This window comes from Syngnathus typhle, linkage group LG11 (genome assembly GCF_033458585.1).
Source record: "Syngnathus typhle isolate RoL2023-S1 ecotype Sweden linkage group LG11, RoL_Styp_1.0, whole genome shotgun sequence".
Taxonomy (NCBI): Eukaryota; Metazoa; Chordata; class Actinopteri; order Syngnathiformes; family Syngnathidae; genus Syngnathus; species Syngnathus typhle.
Genome location: NC_083748.1, coordinates 4708680 through 4729282, shown reverse-complemented (window position 1 = coordinate 4729282; position 20603 = coordinate 4708680). Strand labels below are relative to the sequence as shown.

Sequence of the window (20603 nt, the reverse complement as noted above, 5' to 3'; positions counted from 1 at the left end):
GAGAGCGCTTCGGTGCCCTCCAGCACACCTCCGGGCTTCAGCCCAGTTGGCCTGTACAGCTCACGCGAAGAAGCGTGAGTGTATCATATACACGAGAGGGATGGGGTGGAAGAGAAAGGGTTAGAGCGGAATTGAAGAAGGTCATTGAGAGGGAGGGGTATAGATCACCAAGGCGAAAGAAAAGAAGTGCAAGGAACAGGAGGCAAGGAAATGAACAGGAAGTGAAGTTGCCAGCTCTCCTTTTGGCATATGTCTTTGCCCGCGGGGACACCCGAAGACCAGGGAGAGGGCAGCTGGTCCTCAGCCCGAGCGGGCCCCGAAACTTGCCAACGGCAGCAAAACCGTGCCAACGTTGGTCTCTCTGTGACAGAAAGGAAGTCGCGTCATTCTTCAACCTTCGCGAAATCTCTCCCGCCTTAACTGTATTCACTTGCCGGGAAGACCAACTCCATTCTGTTGTGTTTTTACTCAGGATCAGAAAAATCTACGAATGAATCTCAAATCAATAAACACACCAAAACACCGGCACAACACTGGAATTTGCGCATTATGAAAACTTTAGTGTGATTAAATGCTTTTTTTTAATGATTTATTTGTCTATAATTAATTAAATAAACCAGACCTGGTTAAAGGTAAGGTACTGTAATAAAATCCAGCAAGATAACTGGACCTCGGTATAGAGAAAAGATTGAGCCACTTCTACAAAGAGCAATTCAATATTTGGACTCCCCGCATAGGAATAATAAATGTTGATTCATTTTGCTGCGGCCATATTTACATGGCTGTCTCTCAGCGGGTGGCACCAGCCGAGGAGCTCCAGCGGAGAGGGGAACAAAAGAAATCACAAAGTGTTTTCGATGATTAAAATTCCAATCACTTTTATCTCGCTACGATTCGTGTTTAGCTGTGTGGCACGTTAAACATCATTGTGAGTATGTGGTGAAAAAAACAAGAAACAAATGAAGACTGTCGTAATTGATCGATATTGACATCAGTGAGATGCTGTCTGTCTTTGGCTAATGAGCAAATGGAATAATTGTCTTCATCCAGTCTGGCTGCTTCATGGAACAGATTGCAAAATCACTTTGCAGTACAAGTGGTAGAATATTGCACGAGTTGGACTACATTCTTTGATAGACAAGTCCATCTGGCTTCTTCTCTTTAGTGGGCTTCTGTTGCCTCAGGCATTCACGAAGCAGCTCGTCCAGGGGGGGCATCATCTTGAAGTATTCTTGGAAACTTGTTCCTTCTAGATGGTGCCGGTCATGCTCACTGGCCCATGGCCCCTGACTCCGTTTTGAGTACAACCGAGGGATTGCGATGTTAGAGATGGATATGGATGTTGATTCAGAGAATCAATTTACGTTCTTGGTATGGAGCTTGATATAATCCATGTCGAGGAGATGGTTGATTGCTGTTCTACTGCTGAATTGGTGAATAAACCACTGATATGATCTGCCTGAATATAAAAATGCAAGTGGCTCGAAATGGATCAGAAATGTATAATTGATTGCAAATTATAAAGCAATGCCTTGGTTTTGTTTGTGGTATTTTCCAATTTCCACGAAACAATTTTTTGTTTTTGCGGTTACTCGAGTTACACCTTGAGAATCAGTGATGCACCAAAAAAAACAACAACAACAACAACCTGGAGAGTGTTGAAGCAGGCCTTCTTTATGATAAATGAGTGCGAATGCACATTGCTCGCTATCCTAATGTGATCTTGAGACGAGTGAATGTACAAAGTGGCTTGCTTTAAGACGTCAGTAAAGTATGTGGGATGTTGAAATTGATGAGATTTGTGTTTTGATGCTGGCTGAAAGGGAACTTGTTGTATAAGAGGACAGATATTTCTTTTTTGTGTCAGCTTTTTCTTTTAGTAACTGCGAGATTAATGTGAGCTTTGTGACAAAAAGACATGTTCAGACATTGCTTCGGTGTGATAATACAGAAGGTCGACTGCTTGATCACGATGCCTGGGGAAAAAAAAGAGCAGGTTCATTTGATTTTATCTCACAACACAAACACCCATAACCTTTCTCGTGCGTCTGCTTTTGCAGCCCCCGGATAAGGAAGGCGGTCTGCCGAAACAGGTGGGCAATAAGACGGAGTGTGGCCTGCTGGGATTGGTGCTGGACCTGAAGCGAGATTACCAGCCAATCAGGAATCAGATCCCAGAGGAGAAACTCTACAAAGTGTATACTTTCAACTCGGTGCGGAAGTCCATGAGCACTGTCATCAAATTGGCCGACGGGAGTTTCCGCATGTACAGCAAGGGAGCGTCTGAGATCGTCCTAAAAAAGTAAGATTATTTACTCAAATGCAGATGGGATGAATGAATAGTTACTAATTGGGGTACATATATATTAGAGAGGCAGTCACTAGTTTACAAATAGTATATCATATGAAAGGTTTTGGTAGACTTGATTCTTAAATCCTATAGATGCAGCAACATTCTGAACGAGGTGGGCGAGCCTCGCGTTTTCCGCCCACGGGACAAGGACGAGATGGTGAAGAAGGTGATCGAGCCCATGGCCTGCAACGGCCTGAGGACCATCTGCGTGGCATATCGCGATTTCTCCAACGACCCCGAGCCTAACTGGGAAGACGAAAACAACATCCTCAGCAACCTCACGGCCATTTGCGTCGTCGGGATCGAAGACCCCGTCAGGCCAGAGGTAGGATGGGGTTTGGGATTTGTTGCTAGTAAAATCTCTTTGCTATTGTTTTGTTTATAAAGTATTACTTGTACTGGGACTAAGATCAGCACCTTAATATTTCAATATGCCGAAATGAATTTGTTATCTGGTACCGAAATGACCTTTACTGGAAATTATTTATTTCCTCGGCCTGCTCGTCCACAAGTCTGTCTTTCGTTGTCACATTAGTTACCGTACATGTGCCCTTTAGTTACCATGGTTACGGTTCAATGGTATCATCCTTTGAGGCCGCTGGCTTGCATTGTCCTTTGATGTTGTTATCGTCAGCATTGCTTTGGCTTTTGGAAATAAACAGAAATACAGAATACATAAGAAAAAAAAGAACGGAGCTTTTAAACCAATGGGATGTCCTTAAATCAGCTGCAACAAAAGATGCTTAAAGAGGTCACCACAATCATCAAAATGCCCTTGTTCCTCATGTAAAATGGATGCACTGGACAATTGAAATTCTCCCAAGGACATTCTTAAATGGAGAGTTTGAGACAGTATTCCTTGATAATATTTTCAGCATTTAGACTAAAAGTACCTGTTTTTTTGCATATTTATATTTATCAGCTGGGATCCAACCGTATACTGCCACTTACAGAAGTATTCATCAAGGATGTTTTTAAGGGGAAGGCGTGGAAGGTCATGTTCAATAGCTAACTTGAAAAGAAATATATAATAATCAATAATGGCGCCACCATCAGCCACATACATCAAAGTCTCCACTCACACCAACCTCCCAACCAAATTAAAGCCTCAGATGTTGTGTGATGCAATAGATGAAACGATGAGCTGCCCAAGCAGTGGAATAGGCAGATCGCTTCCTTCTACATCAAGCATTACCGTGATCCACTTTTTAACAAAACACGCTTACTCCAAATTGGTTAACCTATGTCAATCCACTCATGCTTAAAAATAATTATCTAGACTTTCAATCTTGTTTGCTCCATTACCAAAATCCTGAATGTCTGCACTCTACAACCTCCCATTAATCAGCCTTAGAATTGACTGGTGACCAGTCCACTTTTCTTTTCGCCCAATTCATCAGAGTTAGGGCCTAGCCTTTTTTTACATGACCTTGAACAGGACAAGCACTGCACAAAATGGATGTGTTTGGATCATATGTCAAGAGCAAAGCAATCTGCGGTGTCGAGTTGTTTACAAAAGACTTGGTCTTACCAGAAGCAGAACTGTGCTTGAAGGAAGTATCTGTATGACCTGGTTTGGCATCTTTCGTGCAGGTACAGGACAGCCATGTTGAATTATTCGGCCTCTTTTTCTTTTCATCCTGTTTGCAAACACCCCACCACTCTCTCTCTAGCTCGTCTTCTTTTTCAATTAGAGCAATTGTAGGGAGCTTGTTTTGATGACCGACTAGTCTGGAGGGCTGCCCGACCGAGATGGGGGAGGAGAGGAGAAAACCTAAACAGAGAATTTAATAAGAAGAATAACCTCGGGAGTTTATGACTATGGTGGCCGAGCCGAGTGTAATTGCTCTTGCAGTAAATCCTTGTTGTGCTTTTTGCTCTAACCGCTTTTTTTTCCCTCATGACCGTCAGACATGAAGATGACAAGTCGAGTGCATTACATTGATTCTTAATTGTTTGCCTGGTTAAATAAAGGTTAAATGAACAGAAATAAAAATGTGTTTGTGTACACGAGAGAGGCTTAATTTGTCTTAGTGATGTAATTGTGCTGGTGCATTTCTGTGATTTAAAAAAAACAACAAGGCAAAAGTATGTGGAACATGCCCAAGTAACTCGCGAGTCAAACGTATGCATCGGTCCGCCTCTGTGTTTGTAGATGTGTGGGTTTGGAGAGCGCAGCTCGCCCACAATGACCTTTGCCAGAGAGGAGGACATGTTGGCATCTCACATGCATCAATCTCCATACATAATATCTCCCAGCGGCTCAGCCATGCTGTTCTGCATCACACGATCACATGCGAGTAGCGGAGAGCTTGCCGCAACAACTACGTGCTCTGCATACAGCGCGTAGTGTACTTGTATTTTGGACATTAATTCTGATCTGTCATGTGAAGAGAATGTTCCCACTGGGCCATGTATAAGAAACAAGAAATCCCCAATAGGCGACTAAAAATGATTATTTTTATTTTATTGTACAAACTGACAGTATCTTAGGCAGCACAATATTACTTCAGTAGGATATAAAAACTCCTGTGCTTACATCAGAACAAATCCAATAGATTTTGGCTGAGTGTAAAAAATCTGTAGAAAAATATGTCTGAATGCTCGTGAAATACATATTGTGACCCTGCACGTCTCTGTTTGTGCACTTCTGCAGGTGCCGGATGCCATTCGGAAGTGCCAGCGCGCGGGCATCACCGTTCGCATGGTGACCGGCGACAACATAAATACGGCTAGGGCCATTGCCATCAAGTGCGGCATTATCCATCCCGGGGAGGACTTCCTCTGCATTGATGGCAAGGAGTTCAACAGGAGGATCCGCAACGAAAAAGGAGAGGTACGCTGCTGCCTGACCTTGGAAGAGTTGACCCTGAGAAAACAAAACATCACTCACTCTAGGCGCTTAATTGTGTTCAGGTGGAGCAGGAACGCATTGATAAGGTTTGGCCGAAACTGCGCGTCCTGGCCAGATCCTCCCCGACTGACAAACACACACTGGTTAAAGGTAAACACGCATTTGTCTTGGTGGTATCACTTGTTGCTAGGCGGAATTCACCGGGTAGGGGTGGGTGAATGGTGTGACTAAGGCACAGATACAACAGTCATGTCCATCATGCTGTTTTCTTGGTACGAATTGAAACATACCCACTAAAAAACAACTTGTCCAGTTTGCTCTTAATTGATTTTTAAAACACAGTAAAAAAATGGAGATAGGCCACTTAAGTCATTCCCACCATGCTTTTTTTCCTTGGCACAGAAAGGAGTACCCAAAAATCTCCAAGTTCATTTACACTCATAAATTTTCATGGCTCTGCATTAATTATAAAACACCCACAAAGCCAAATAAAATATTTGGCTCGCTGCAGTCATGCCCACCATGCTGTTTCACTGGCACATAAAACAGCACAATTTAAGATTAGGAGCCAAGTTCATTTATACCATGTGACTTTATTCTTATTACAGCCTTGTTCTTGAAATATTTTTTTTTTATTGAAAACAAAGACATTTTAATTTTTAGTCCAATTGCCATATCTGCACAAATAACACGTTGCCATGTGTGTGACAGGTATTATTGACAGCACCATGGTGGAACAGAGGCAGGTGGTGGCGGTGACGGGCGACGGGACCAATGACGGGCCGGCCCTGAAGAAGGCTGATGTCGGCTTTGCCATGGTAATCAAAACTATTTTCCACCTAGAGATAGAGCGCACCTCACATTTGCAGATGGATCTTCTTCACCTCTCGATATGTGCGGTTGCCTCTGTAAAGACGATGAGCTCCCCCTAGAGGATGACAGGGGAGACACAACATCATGGCAGCTGATGTCCAAACTATTGTGCCCTTGGCATAATCAGTTTTGTCATAGTGGCACGGAGGCGATTCGTACTGATTCCCCTTGAAAAATGTCAGGAAAAAATCCCTGTCAAAAATGTTTGGTAAAATAATATCCCCACACTCCTCCTCAAGGGCATCGCCGGCACCGACGTGGCCAAGGAGGCGTCCGACATCATCCTGACCGACGACAACTTCAGCAGCATCGTCAAGGCGGTGATGTGGGGCCGCAACGTCTACGACAGCATCTCTAAGTTCCTCCAGTTCCAGCTCACTGTCAACGTGGTCGCCGTCATCGTGGCATTCACAGGCGCCTGCATCACACAGGTACGGACGGATGAAATAATAAGAGTCCTCAGAATGCAGCAGTGCAGTTTTACAGTACTTCATTTACGCACTTGTCCTTCATAATCACACTGACTTTCAGCGAGAAGCCGGGTACAATTTGTCCCTGTCGACAGCAGCACGTATAAACAACAATTCACACTCGCATTCGCACTCATTAACAGGTTCAAGTCTTTAATGATCTTCACATGCATGTTTTTGGTATGTGGGAGGAAGCTGTAGTACCTGAAGAAAACCCACACAAGCAGGTGACAGGCCTTATTAAGAGCTTCTTAAAATAGCCCATTTTCCACGACTATGTTTAGTGGGGCACTCATCTGGGGGGCAGCTAAAGCACAAACCGGTCTCAACTTGTGGCTGTTAATCTTAAACAAATGAAGCAAGTCAAACAATTTGCTCTCCATTCTGCCCCTTTAGCCATAAAACAGCATACGTCCTACATTTTGCCATATTGAGCATGATCACATGATCATGTCTAGACTTGATGGAGGTTTAACGTGCATCTTCTGCTTGTCAGGACTCCCCCCTGAAAGCAGTCCAGATGCTTTGGGTCAACCTGATCATGGACACGTTCGCCTCGCTGGCCCTGGCCACCGAGCCCCCCACCGAGTCCCTGCTCAAGAGGAGGCCATACGGACGCAACAAGCCTCTCATCTCCAGCACCATGACCAAGAACATTCTGGGACACGGCGTCTATCAGCTCGTCGTCATCTTTCTCCTCCTTTTCGTCGGTAGGTGCTAAAGCTCTTTTCACACTGCACTTAGGGTCATCGAGTGTTGCTGGGCACGTGGTTGAATACCTTCGGATTAATTTGCATAGATAGCATGACTTCATACTTTGCTTTCCTCCCACAGGTGAGCAGATCTTTGACATTGACAGCGGGCGCAACGCCCCCCTCCACGCGCCTCCCTCGGAGCACTACACCATCATCTTCAACACCTTCGTCATGATGCAGCTCTTTAATGAGATCAACGCCCGTAAGATACACGGCGAGCGCAACGTCTTTGAGGGCATCTTCAGGAACCCCATCTTCTGCTCCATCGTTTTCGGCACCTTCGCCGTACAGGTAAGTTAGTTATTTCACTATTCTTTGGTAGTCAATTAGAACCAATGCGTGTAAAATTCCTAAACAAATTTTGACCGCGTGAATTCATTTGTACACAATATACAAATATTAAACATGTTCCTTTGTGTCCTTGTTATTTTTATTTGTGGTTAGATAATAATTGTACAGTTTGGAGGGAAACCTTTCAGCTGCCAACCTCTGGACCTGGAGAAATGGATGTGGTGTGTTTTCCTCGGCCTGGGGGAACTCGTGTGGGGGCAGGTAACAAACAAAACCCATCACAATTTGTATGCACCAATTCTTAGCGCCCCTATCCATGACAGGGCTCATATTCGGGATTTATCATCTGAAAAATATAATTTTTAAAAATATGCATTTTTGAAGTACGTTTTGAATTTGTAGATTTTTTTTTTGCGGACCCCCTGGCCCACTTCAAGGGAAAAAATCCTAGCTCAGGCAGTGGGAGCTAATACGCCTTATTGCAAAGCAAATCAGTGTGAATGATTATACTAGCAATCACATTTATTAATTGCATGTAACATCTATGCACGCACGCACACACACGCACGCACACACACACACACACACACACACACACACACAATGTAAACGTCAGCATCTCTGCGGGTCTCAGGTGATCGCCACAATACCCAACAGCAAGCTACGCTTCCTAAGGCGGGCCGGCCAGCTCAGCCAAAAGGACGAACACCAAGAGGAGGACGTAAACGAAGATAACGAGGAGATCGACCATGCGGAGAGGGAGCTGAGGAGAGGCCAGATCCTCTGGTTCCGGGGACTCAACCGGATTCAGACTCAGGTGGGGTGCTCACTTACAGTTTTACGCTACACGACATCTCATACCTAGTCTAAATTATGTTCAATGTTTGTTACCCTACTCTGTAATGGAAAATATTTGCTCTCAAGATAAGTTCACAGACACGCGACTCTCGCGTGAACCCACGAGAAGCCCCAAGAAGATGGTCCTTGGATCCTGAGCCCTACAGACCATGATCACTGTGATATTCGAGACAATCTGACTGTTGTGCACTCAATGCTTTCATCTCACTGTGTATGTCGCTGATGGTCCAGGGTAAAGTTATTGCATCGCCATGGTAACACAGGTCGATGTCCTGCAAGGGACCGTAAAGATAATTACAAAAAAAAGGTCAGAATACAGGCCTGGTTTGATTTTAACTTTTGAGGACTGCAAAATATATGTTATTAAATTTACAGCTCAACAGATTTTTATCTTTATTATTAAATAAAAGCCTTGTGTCAGGTCCCCAGAATAAAATTGCTCCTCAAAATTAGAAAGTTGCTCCTCAAATGAATTCATGTGAGATTGTAATATGTTACTATAATAATAATAATAATAATAGTAATAATAATATAATTATTCACATAAATGAAAGATAAAGATAACACATTTTAGTGAATGAAATTAAGTCAAATTATTATGATTAACTGATGACATTAACTTTGTTGTAGTATTTGCACACCACTCGCCTTTATTTTCCTTAATCTGGTTTAAAGAAAAAAAACTGTCAGGTTGACAAATCAAATAAAAATTCTAAAAATATATATAGTATTTCTGTTGCCGGTCAGGCTGAGAAGCTCACAGCCAGACCCTTCTCCCGAGGTGATGAAACTCCCTGACCTTCAGCCTCGTCTCATCGCAATCAGGACATGTTGTGCTTTGTTGTTGTCTTTGGACTCGCCGCGCTCACCCCAAGCTGCCATTTGTCCTCTCCTGTTCCGCTCTTTCCTTCCTGCAGATCGAAGTAGTCAACACCTTCAAGAGCGGCACCTCCTTTCAGGGGGCGGGAGCTCTGAGACGCCAATCGTCCACTACCAGCCAGAACCAGGATGTAACCAATGTTTCTAGTCCTAGTCACGTGTCCTTGTCCAATGCCCTTTCTTCTCCTACAAGCGCTGCTGCTCCGTCTACTGGCCGTGAGTCAGAACTCTGTCAGTCTGCTTGTCTGTCTGCTGGCATTCAGGGACATCAGCCCCGTTATACTAAAAACATGGTGGAGCCTCAAAAGTTCAACACTTTTAAACATAGATGCCTTTACATTTCAGACATCAGCTCAGTGAGCCTAAATCAGTGTTTCAGTGACTAGCGAAATCGGAGAATTATTGCTTTTGCGAGCATGAAATCGTAACAATCTATAATTAAAAAATATCTCTAGACGATTTCTTGATAACTAAAATACGAAGCAATTAATTTGCGATTAATTGTCAAATAATCAATTAAAGTGACACCTCTACGGCGACTAATTATTCAATAGTTATATTGATCAAAAGCAGAATGCTAGTACTGGTCTGCTTTTGAGCTAATAAACAAGATAAAGTACGGTCGATGAGGTCAACTGTACTTTGCTAAACATTTTAAAACCGCCAAGGAGCTTCCAAAAAGTGTAACTGAAAATTACCTTCACAAATCTTAGTGAGCATTTAAAGGATGTAGTCTTGTCAGTTTTTCAAAGGTAGTTTTGCTCTATTTCATTTGTATGTAACAGTTGTTATTACACTTGTACGGCAGATAAAATTCTAAAATGTAACCGAAAACACTCCTTTGGTCATTAATACTAGTTTTACAAATAATGGTTTCCACTTTGGAGGTTCCAGTTTCTTTAAACCAATCGGACGTATTTTGGTGGGGGTGTAGTCCCTGAAACGTTATTTTTAATTTTCTGCTTTTCTTCTGCTTTTTCTTTGCATATTTCTGTCTTGTTGCTATTCACGCTGGATCTCAAATCTCCTTCCATGCTCTGGTGTACTGTCCTCTCATTGGTCGATGTGTTGTCTGTTTCCTCAGAGTGCTAGGAGCGCGGGACTAAGGGTGATACCCACGGCGTGACATTTCAGGTTGTGAGTTTGTCTCCCTCTGCTCATATTCCCATAAAACCGACAACCCACATGCCCATTCAACCCCACCACCACCTCTCGACCACTACCTATTACCACTGGCATCCCAACTGACCCGTTTATGTCTTGACGGACGCTAACTCAAACTAATTTCACTGATGGTAAACATTCAAGTATGAGCTGCAATGGTTTACTTCATTTAAGGGTCTTCGTCTTATTTCATCTAAAAAAAGAAAATCCCTAACATGCTAATCATATTGGCGGTGAAATAATTCTTTCAATGGTATTAGGTTAAAAACAAGTGTCCAGTTTTGTTCTATTTAGTGACATAAATTCTGATTGGTGTCAACAGGTGAGAGGAACTATGGTAATGCTAAGATGTGCTACTAATTAACACTACTCTAATTGATCCTCACTTGGTGATGGTTTATTTGAGGTCCAAAGCAATTATACATTGTGTAAAGATAATACCCTGCTAACTAAAATGCCTTCCTTTGTCAGACATTGCTTTTATTTACTCTTATTCGTATTTTCTCAATTTTACATTAAATGTGAAGCGACCATAAAATGTATTCACCCCCGTCTTGTTGCTTCATGTTGTCGTGTAATTGAGTGTCATGTCGCCATGGTTACAGACACATAGGGTACATCGTCTGCAGCCACGGTGACAATTGGCGAATTCAACGTCCCGACGACTTGGAACACTCCATCGGCGTTACGTGTTAGACATCCTGTCACATGATAGTCTCGATAACACTCGATGACTAGTTATTAACGAGGATCCAAAACTTGACTGATAAATTGATTATACATAGCATATATTATTATAAGGACCCATCATTTAATAGTATCATTAGCATGATCATTATTTTTAACGGGTAAAAATGTAAATTGCGACAGGTATTTTTGAATATATTAATATAATAATCATATTGCTTTTACTGTGTTTCCTGCGTTTTTTTAATGTATACACGTTTTAAAGTGTTTCAAATTATAAACGCTTACTTTAAAATGTAAAGAACTCAACAGAAAAAAAGTAAAAGTAATCCTGTAATTAGTGTATTACTGTACTACGGTTTTCATTAAATTTGATTTAAAAACTCAACTGAAAATTCGAAATAAACTAATGTGCATTTAATTTTTTTCGTTGAATTATATATGATGATTTTCAAATTTATTTTTAGTAAAAGTATTTTCTGAATACAAATATTACATTTAGAGCAGTGTAGCAAATTATTTTGTAGACTTTATTTGAGGGGCAAATTCTTCAATATCTTTGCGTCTAAAACGTTTTTATAATCTGATGCTTTGGGCGGCCTCAAGAACACATTTAAAAAAATAACCATAATTTGAAAGATTATACAACATTGCACATTAAACCGTTTCAAAATTAAACTATCCTAACAGACTGATTAAGCTCTTATTTGAATGTTTACCAGTCCATGCATGGAGTTGAGACCGTCAGACCTGATTAAAAGAATAGACATTAAATGAACTATTCTTCCCATCGATGTTTTGTGTCAACTTTCTCTACTTGTTGTCTTGTTGCATGTCGGTTGTGTGAACTTCCCTATTGTCGTCACAGTACATGACGATGTTTGCTCATTATCTCACAACATGCGTGTGCTGTTTGATGTTGCTGTGAGTTGTCTCCTCCTGCACTGCTTGTGTATGTGTGGAATCCATTCCTGCCCTCCTTTTGTTTGGGACCACCCTGTGCTCTATATGTCTACGCAGAGTGTGTGGATGCAGAGTCAGCAGAGTTGGCTCCGGTACTTTTTTGGTTTGGTTTTTAGAGCACCTGATTGGATGGCTCAGATCTAACCTCCTTCCTCCTTACTGACCTTGTCCACCAGATTTCCTCCAACTTGCATGTGATATTCTTCAGAATTGTATCCCACCGTGTCAGACTATGGCTTCATAGTCGTCTCTCCGCTGCTGTCAGAGTATTTTTAACTCTTTGGATTGATCGACAAATGGCATTTGTGTGTATGACGGGTGGAGCTAAAACTTCAATATTACTATTCAGCTGTAATTGACACTGTAAAATAATGTAATGTAACAGTTTTTTTTATTTTTTGGGGGCGGGTGTCACTCCTCGAAATAGAAGACTTTTCAATTAACATGAGTTTGAATGTGTGTCGGACTCAGCAGCATTTCCGGTTATAAGAAGGTGTGCAAACTTGTGAAACAGCGTTCAGAGTTTTTTTTTTCTTTTTATTCTTCCTTTCTATTTGCTAAATTGAGTTGTAAAAGTCTACTGTGTTAGAAACTTCTGTCAGTGAGATGCAATAATAATGAATACAGTGTCAATCAACATTATTTTTGTAAAAATCACTGTTATAAAACATTAGATTGGGCAGATAGTCAGTGTAGAACGTGTGAAAAGAAACCAAATTATTTTTGATGCCGACAGCTGGAGGGTGCCCGGTGGGATACAAAATGGTGGTCGACGACCACGCATTTATTCATTTTATCTATTTCCTTTTTTTTTTGTGTGTGAGCATTACGTTGATTAACGTGGCTTGTTTCTAGGTATACAGCACATTGGACTAAACGCGTATACTTATAACAGGCATTTGTGTCATTTAGTTCTTTTTTTGGTGATTTTTACATTCCTCACAGTTTTCCTTTAGTGCACGTCTCCAACCTGAGTGAACTGTTTAGTGCTGTTGTGAAAGCACAGCAAAGACCTCCTCCCCTCGCCCTGCCTCCTTATGAACAAGCTTCAATGGAGGAAGTTGATGTGATGTCACAAAGATGAGCCGCCATATTGGTCTTGGGGAAGCAAAGGGGTTTTGGTGATTTCAATCTGAGCCTTCCGTGAATCCATGCCAAGACGGGTTCCGAACATTTTTATTGGAAAATTTAGTGAGTAAAAGGTACTATTCGTAATCCGGGTCATATGCGTACAATAATGTACCACTCTTTATGTTTATTTTGTATTCCTAATAAAAATCACCAAAATACAAAAAAATTATTCTATGAAAAAAAAAGTCATTTATGAAACAATGACAGACTGTACTGTTTTTCTTATATATATATATTTTTTTTACAAATTTTAGGAATGTGAAATACAGATAGAAATTTCGCATATGGGGCTTTCAGATAAAATTCCAAAATACAGCTAAAATTCACTTTAACCTTTACATCTGAACTTAATTTGACCTAAAAACATTTGAATGGTATTGTCCAACTGTTGAACATTTTGGCAGAACTTGCTATTCTTTGACAAGGACCTGAATGAAAGAATTAACAACCCATGTTCGATCTGTGAATGTCCCACTTTGCTGGATTCAGCATGAAAAGGACCAGTAACCTTTTGACCCAACACCAATAAAGCGGCTATGTATTACCATAATGAGCCGGGATTTCCGACTTCATCCATGAAGGGCTCTCTCCTTTCACATCCCTCCGCGCCCCCGCCGTCCCACATCCTCCTAATCCCCTCATCTGCTCCTCTCCCCCCCCACGGCAGATCCGCGTCGTGAACGCATTCCGCAGCTCCCTCTACGAAGGCCTGGAGAAGCCCGACTCCCGCACCTCCATCCACAACTTCATGACGCAGCCCGAGTTTAGGATAGAGGACTCCACGCCCAACATCCCGCTCATCGACGACACGGACGACGACTCGGCTCGCCGAAGGGGGAAGTACTCTAGCCAGCCGACGTCGCCCAACAAGAACAACAACGCAATCGACAGCGGCATCAACCTCACCATCGACACCAGTAAATCGGCGGCATCATCCAGCCCCGCCAGCCCTTTGCACAGCTTGGAGACCAGTCTCTAACCTCATGGTTTCAGAACCTTCATCTCTCCTTAAGTAATCGGTACGCACGATCCCCCCCCCCCCTAAAAAAAAAAAAAAAAGATTAAGTAGAAGCGAAACGGCCATCTTGCATTTGTGGTTGTCTCGCTCTTGCGATGGAGCAAACTGACGACAATGAGGCAGAAGACAAATACTGGAACCATCTCTCTCCTCGTAATTATATTCAGATTAATATTATTGTTATATTATTATTGTCACTCCTGCATGAACGTACATTGCCCGAGTTTTATTTCAAAGGGTTCTACCCCTACACTCCCGTTTGGATTCTTTTGCGGTGGACGTGAGGGACATCTTGCTCCTCTTCTTCTCCTCCTTCTGCGTGGCATGATCACATGACATTTGATCATGTGACCGGGTGCCAGGGCTCAACTTGCACAGCAGCTTTGCACCTCCACCCCACCACCCATCCAAAAAAGAAAAGAGGAGCGCAAAAATAATACAACGGCGTTTTACGAGCATTTACGGGATTATATTCTATAAATATGAACACATAAATATATTTACAGTAGAGAGAGTTCTATCTTTGTTTGTCGGCATGTTGCCTTGTTCCTGCTTGGAATGGCTCGAAAGTACTTTTGACTTATTTATGTCTTAAAAGAGAATGTAATTTGTTTACAAACCACTTAGAGATATACTTCCTGGTTTCTAGAAGAAGGGACGCCGAAGCTCACATGATGTGTTATTATTGCTGAGGGTTAAAATTAAATGTAAAAAAAATAATAATAAACTGAGGGGGGGGGGAAAATAGGGAAAAAAATGAGCTGGAATTTGCCTGCTATCTTGTGAAATATTGTAGATATTTTTAGAGGATTAACAAACAAAAAGAAACCAAACTGTAATGGTAGTAAATGTGGAATCTTAGTATTATTCTTTTTGATTGTTGGAATGGAGTTGCCTTTTATTTTATTTTATTTTTTTTAAAGAAAGGCCTCCACGGGGACCCGGGGAATAATTCCAGCGTCTTTGGGTTCTTGAAAAGCGCTATACAAATATAATGAATTATTATTATTATTATCATTCTTTTAGTGCTGCTTCTAACTTTTTATTTCCAATTTAAAGGTCACCATGAGGACCTTCAAAATGATCTGCTTGAGTCACATTAGCAAGGTAACATTTATTGACCTCACTGAAATAATTTTAAACAATGTCAGTGGGAAATATGGTGGTAGTTTTCATTTTTTTATTAATCAAATCCAAATAAATTTCAATGGCTTTCCTCTAAGAGACACTAACATCCACACAGCGCTGTAGGCCATTTTTTAAACAACAAAAAACTTCACTTCAACCCAAAATGGCAGGCCTATTGTATCTTGAAATCAATATTTGTGGCAAAAACTCAAAAAGCTCCCAATTTACCATCACCCGGTTCTCTCGTCGACTTTGATCAAATTCAGTATCAATTGGACCACAATTTTAAGGGTAGTTGACCTTTGAAAGATTTCTTAAAATGGCTAAAATGTCTGCTTCAACTGAAAAAATGGCGGACTTCCTATGTCACTTGGGTTTGGGCTTTTGACTCTTTTTTTTGTGGGTCTATTCATGTTAGTTATGCCGACCAAATTTCATGTTGCTAAGTGAAACTTGCTCCTTTACTCATTTGCTTTTTCCACCGACAGAAATCATTTTATAACTATTATTCTGTCTTTAAAAGTTGAGCTATAGTGTTGTTGTTTTTTTAATCCAAATTAATTTTAATTAATTTTCCTCCACAAACAGACTCACAGCGCTGTAGGCCATTTTTAAACATCTCCAGGGGGAAAATAATAAAATGGAATGTTGCTTTCACTCTTTTTCTATATACTGTACATAAACATATATACAGACATCCAAAAAAGAAGAAAAAAATACTTTTTATGCACTATTTGGTTATGAATGGCAACCTACGTGGTGTAAAATCTAGATGTGCTTTTTGTGTGTTTTAACAAAGCTTGTCTTCCTGCTGTCACGGAATATACAGTACTCTAGCATCTCAGCTGTGCTCACGTATAGTTGTAATATTTATTGTGCTTTGACCGATTCACACGATAAGCAGAGGGAGCGTTACAAAAAAAAAGCCAAAATTTTGCACTCAGAAGGAAAAGGCCACTTTAAAAAAAAGCCTGTACTCTTTCTATTATTGACTCAAGTCACTGGCAAAGCGTGGTGTGGTCTCTAGGCTCATTATGCAAATCATAACCATTTTTCTACTAAATAAATACACTTTAGTCTTACAATCTTCTCTCCAAGATGTCCCATCTCGTTGCGCCTATCCTCTCGTTGATCCTGTGTGGAGAAGGTGCACAAGCTTTACTAGTCAGCTCAGGCCTGTTGGAAAATAAGATGACCAAGATACAAATAACTTTTATTTATTTGATTGTCTGTAAAAACAACCCCCCGCCAAAAAAAAAAAAAAAAAAGCCAAACACTCCATAGTGGAACCTCCAAAGTCATTTCTCCTCATAGGACACACAATAAAACAAAACTACAGTAAAAGTAGCCATGCTTTAGGAGATAATGGGAAGATGTTTTTTTTTGTCACCTAGAGGCATCATATTATGTTGCGGGTCAAACTGACCCATCCATCCATTTTCTATACTGCTTGTCATGAGTTGGATCCTATCCCATCTGAAATCCACGACAACACATCCATCTTCAACCGAATAGCACCGCGAGCAATACTAAGCCAGCATTAGCGCCCTAAACAAGCAAACATTTGCCATCACTGTTACATTGGTAGCATGACTCATTTGTAATGGAGTGTTACTGTAACTCTAAATGTTATGGATTTATTTTTGGGAATACAATACAATACATTCGTGCGGCCCCTTTATTTCCATTTGCTAGTCTTATAGCTTACTAAAGGTATGGACTTTATTTTCCAGGGGATAATCTGTCAAGACTTAATAAGTCACGCTGATCAAACATTCTTTGGAGGTTCTACTGTCAATACTTGGATAATGTCTCCCGTCATGCATCAATAATGAAACTCAATCAGTCAAAAGCACCTCAAAATGTGCGATTTGCATTTTATTTTCACACGCCGCCACCGCTGATGATATCACTGAAAAGTCTTGCAATATACTCTCACCTGCCTCAATGTACTGTATTTAGCAGCATGCAGTTTGTGGAACCAAGAAAAAGACACATGCCAACAAGCTAACTGACCTTTTGGCATACATGCTTAGCCATTTATTGGGTAAGTGATTTGAGTGTTAATCATGTTTTTAAACAATATCTATTTTTTTTTCTAAATCTATACAATAATTGTAAATAAAGAACTCAATGTCTTTGTTCAATTAATACTATGCAAAAAGTCATGCTTTTTTTTCCCTCCCCAGATTGTTACCCACCCTTAATCCTAGAGTGTGTTGATGGAATGTTTGTGCTCTCCAAAATCAGTTAAACATGTGATGTAAACTAATTTTCTAGCTTGAGAAAAACTTCTATGATGATGACAAATGATTCTGATACTATGGGGGAGGATGCTCATGATGATGATAATCAACTGTGACTCTTGCTGCTTGACTGTCCCACTCATGACACTCCTTGACAAGAGCGCAAGTGGAAAAGAAACATAATTAAAAACAAATATGGAAAAATCACTAAATAAATCTCCCAGAGCAGCATGACCCAGCATGGTGTGTCCTGGCCCCGTGTCACATGTCCTCGTCTGATTCAATGTGCTTTAGCAATATCGCAGATTCATTGCTTTTGTATTAGTTTTCTACATATTATGTGGACATGAGTGATGCATAAACCAGTGTTTCTACGGTTCCCTTTTAAGGACAAGAGAGGTAACATTTACCAGTATTTTTAAGAAGATGCATGTCAAAGAATTTGATACATGTACAATTTATGCGCCTGATATGTGAAGTCTTCTGTGGATTGCGCTTGGTTGCTTTTTATCTTGAAGAGGAGTTCAAATATAACTTGCCTCCAATTAAAGATATAAAAACAGGCAGATCTCGGGTTTATCCAGAGGCACTTTTTTGTTATTTCTCTTTATGTTCCTTATTTTATTGTTTTTATGTATTATTTTTAGTATTTAAGTTGATTTTTAAATCTATGTATTTTTTGTTTGTCATTACAGGGTTCTTGAACCAGTGCAATCATTTATGAAAAATGCACTTTAAGGCTGTAATGTTTATGCCAAGACATTAGGGGGCGCCATAGCCCCAAACGTTATTTTCTACTTCACAAGTGTTCTTGGGCCTATCCCAGCTAATTCAGGGAGTGAGGGGGGTACACCTTAGACTGATTTCCAACCAACTAGAAACCCTATTTCTTTTATTTTGAATTTTTTTAACATTTATGTGAGCTCCACCAACCCTACAGGGGCGCTGTAGCTCCAAAACTCTTTTTCTTTTCCTTTTTGGTTTAAAGAAAAAAATATTTTTTGTTCAGCAACATCAGCCTAACTATTAACACCGGCAAATCAGTTCGGAGCTGAAGGTCCGTAACAGTGTGCAGCATTCTCAAACACTGTTAGTTTTTCATTTACCTTTTCACTAAATCTCATAATATAGCCTTTAAAGATTTAAAGACTTTTAATGTGTATCTAATTTTTTTTTACACGTGTAATGGGTGTGATGGCCAACTGAGTATGTGCTATTTATAAGATTTCCAGGAAAAAATAAGCAAAACATGAAAAGGGAATGGATGAAGGGGGGGGGGGGGGGGGGGGCTCGAACGTATGGATGGATGTGTTCCGCTTGGACACTTTAAGTACAGCGTTAGGGATTAACGATATAAACGATACAAAATATCACATTCCTCCTGAGGACTTAATGTTGCTGATGGTCCCATAGCGCTTAAGTGGCTTGAAAGAGGATTGATTTGAAGTGGAGGACTTTTCGACTTAATCTTCTTTGCTTTGCCGATGGCCACATTGCAGATGTGGCAGTATGCAATGCACATATGTGCTGAGCATGCTGAGCTGCTTTGATAGGCCTGTACGGGATGTGAGCATGTGTGGTGTAGGATGGAGGGTCATTTATAGAGGACACAGCCTTGAGCATTTTTATTGGTTGTGTAACTGGAAATTTACGTTTCAAATCCACTGGAGGGCGGTAGCTCACCATTACAGACGCTGGTGGATTTCTATAAATAGTTTCATCATCAAGCCCTTTAAGATGAGGGACGACTCTATTGGATGTTGATCTTTACCTTGTTTAGTTGCTGACATTATCGAGGGTGATATTCATGGTTTTCTCCAGTTTTCATCATAATAAATACAAATTGGCAATACATTTACATATTTTGAAAATCCACACTAAGCCTTTTAATATGAGATGTGACTTAATGAATTTTTTAACCGACCTTAAGTGGATATTTTAAGTAGGGTTTTCCCTCATTTGGAAATTCTTCATCAAACGCTTTAAAATGAGGTATATCTCGATGGAGTTTAAGACATTCAGTTTTGAGCTATTTGCTGTTCAACTTTGACCTCGGGCACTAACGCTAAAGAATAAGCTAAGGTCACCTATTTTTTTGTGTTTGTTGGTGTCTTTGCCATAATTTGTCTTGTTAGACTTTGTGGACGTTGACCTTGATGTTTCCAATATGATGACATGTGTTTGGGTTTTCTCTGATTGGGAACCCGTGTACGCCAATCTCGATCCACTCACCATGTTGGCATTAAGCGTGCGTTACCTCCTTTTACATTTGCGCGCACAGTATAGCATCAGCATGCGTAACTGCGCCTGCTCGAGGGGTGGGGGAGCTCGGCACTGCGTGTGAATATAGAGTGGGCTCCCACAGCTCGGAAGATTAGCGCCCGGGTGCATTCAAGTCCATGAGCGAGGACTCTTTTCCAGGAAGAAAACCCCTTCACTGGGCCCCCAAGTTGAATCCCGCTGCTTTCCTTTTTGGCCCAAAAAGAAGCAGCCGTAACTGACAGTCCTTTACAATGGGCCAACATTGGTGGCGTTTCGTGTGTAATGTTCTATGTTAGTATATGGATGCTTGCATAGGTGGAAATGCATTGGCAAATAGAAGATGGTGCATTCAAAGGTTGATTTAAAGCAGGCCTGGCACAGTGTCACTTAGCATTTAAATAAATAGCTATGTTATGTATTTGAGACACTTAACGGTGTGTTACCTAGCATGTAAATAAATAGCTGTTATGTATCTGGGATACTTGAATTGCAACAACTCTGTAGATGTATCGTGTAGTGACATTTCGGATGTTTTTATTTGTTCGCAACCAAAGAAGGGGTCATGTAAGGCGAGAACAAATGAGTGGGTGTGTATGATGGGCTGTATTGACATATCCTCAACTCTAGGGGTCCTCTGTGAACCTTAGAGTTACCCCCCCCAATGAAAAAAA

General features: G+C 40.9%; 1 protein-coding gene across 1 annotated transcript in view; it reads left to right on the top strand.

The window, feature by feature from the left end:
• atp2b2 (ATPase plasma membrane Ca2+ transporting 2) overlaps nt 1–14804 on the top strand; it is a 41215-nt gene extending 26411 nt beyond the window's left edge. The window contains exons 13-23 of the mRNA XM_061291530.1: nt 2061–2302; nt 2444–2678; nt 5010–5189; nt 5270–5357; nt 5919–6025; nt 6320–6511; nt 7047–7260; nt 7385–7596; nt 7750–7857; nt 8231–8413; nt 13946–14804. Coding sequence (XP_061147514.1) covers nt 2061–2302; nt 2444–2678; nt 5010–5189; nt 5270–5357; nt 5919–6025; nt 6320–6511; nt 7047–7260; nt 7385–7596; nt 7750–7857; nt 8231–8413; nt 13946–14257 — 2073 coding nt within the window. The 3' untranslated portion in view covers nt 14258–14804. The remainder of the gene's footprint in view (nt 1–2060; nt 2303–2443; nt 2679–5009; nt 5190–5269; nt 5358–5918; nt 6026–6319; nt 6512–7046; nt 7261–7384; nt 7597–7749; nt 7858–8230; nt 8414–13945) is intronic.
• Nucleotides 14805–20603: the final 5799 nt, after the last annotated feature.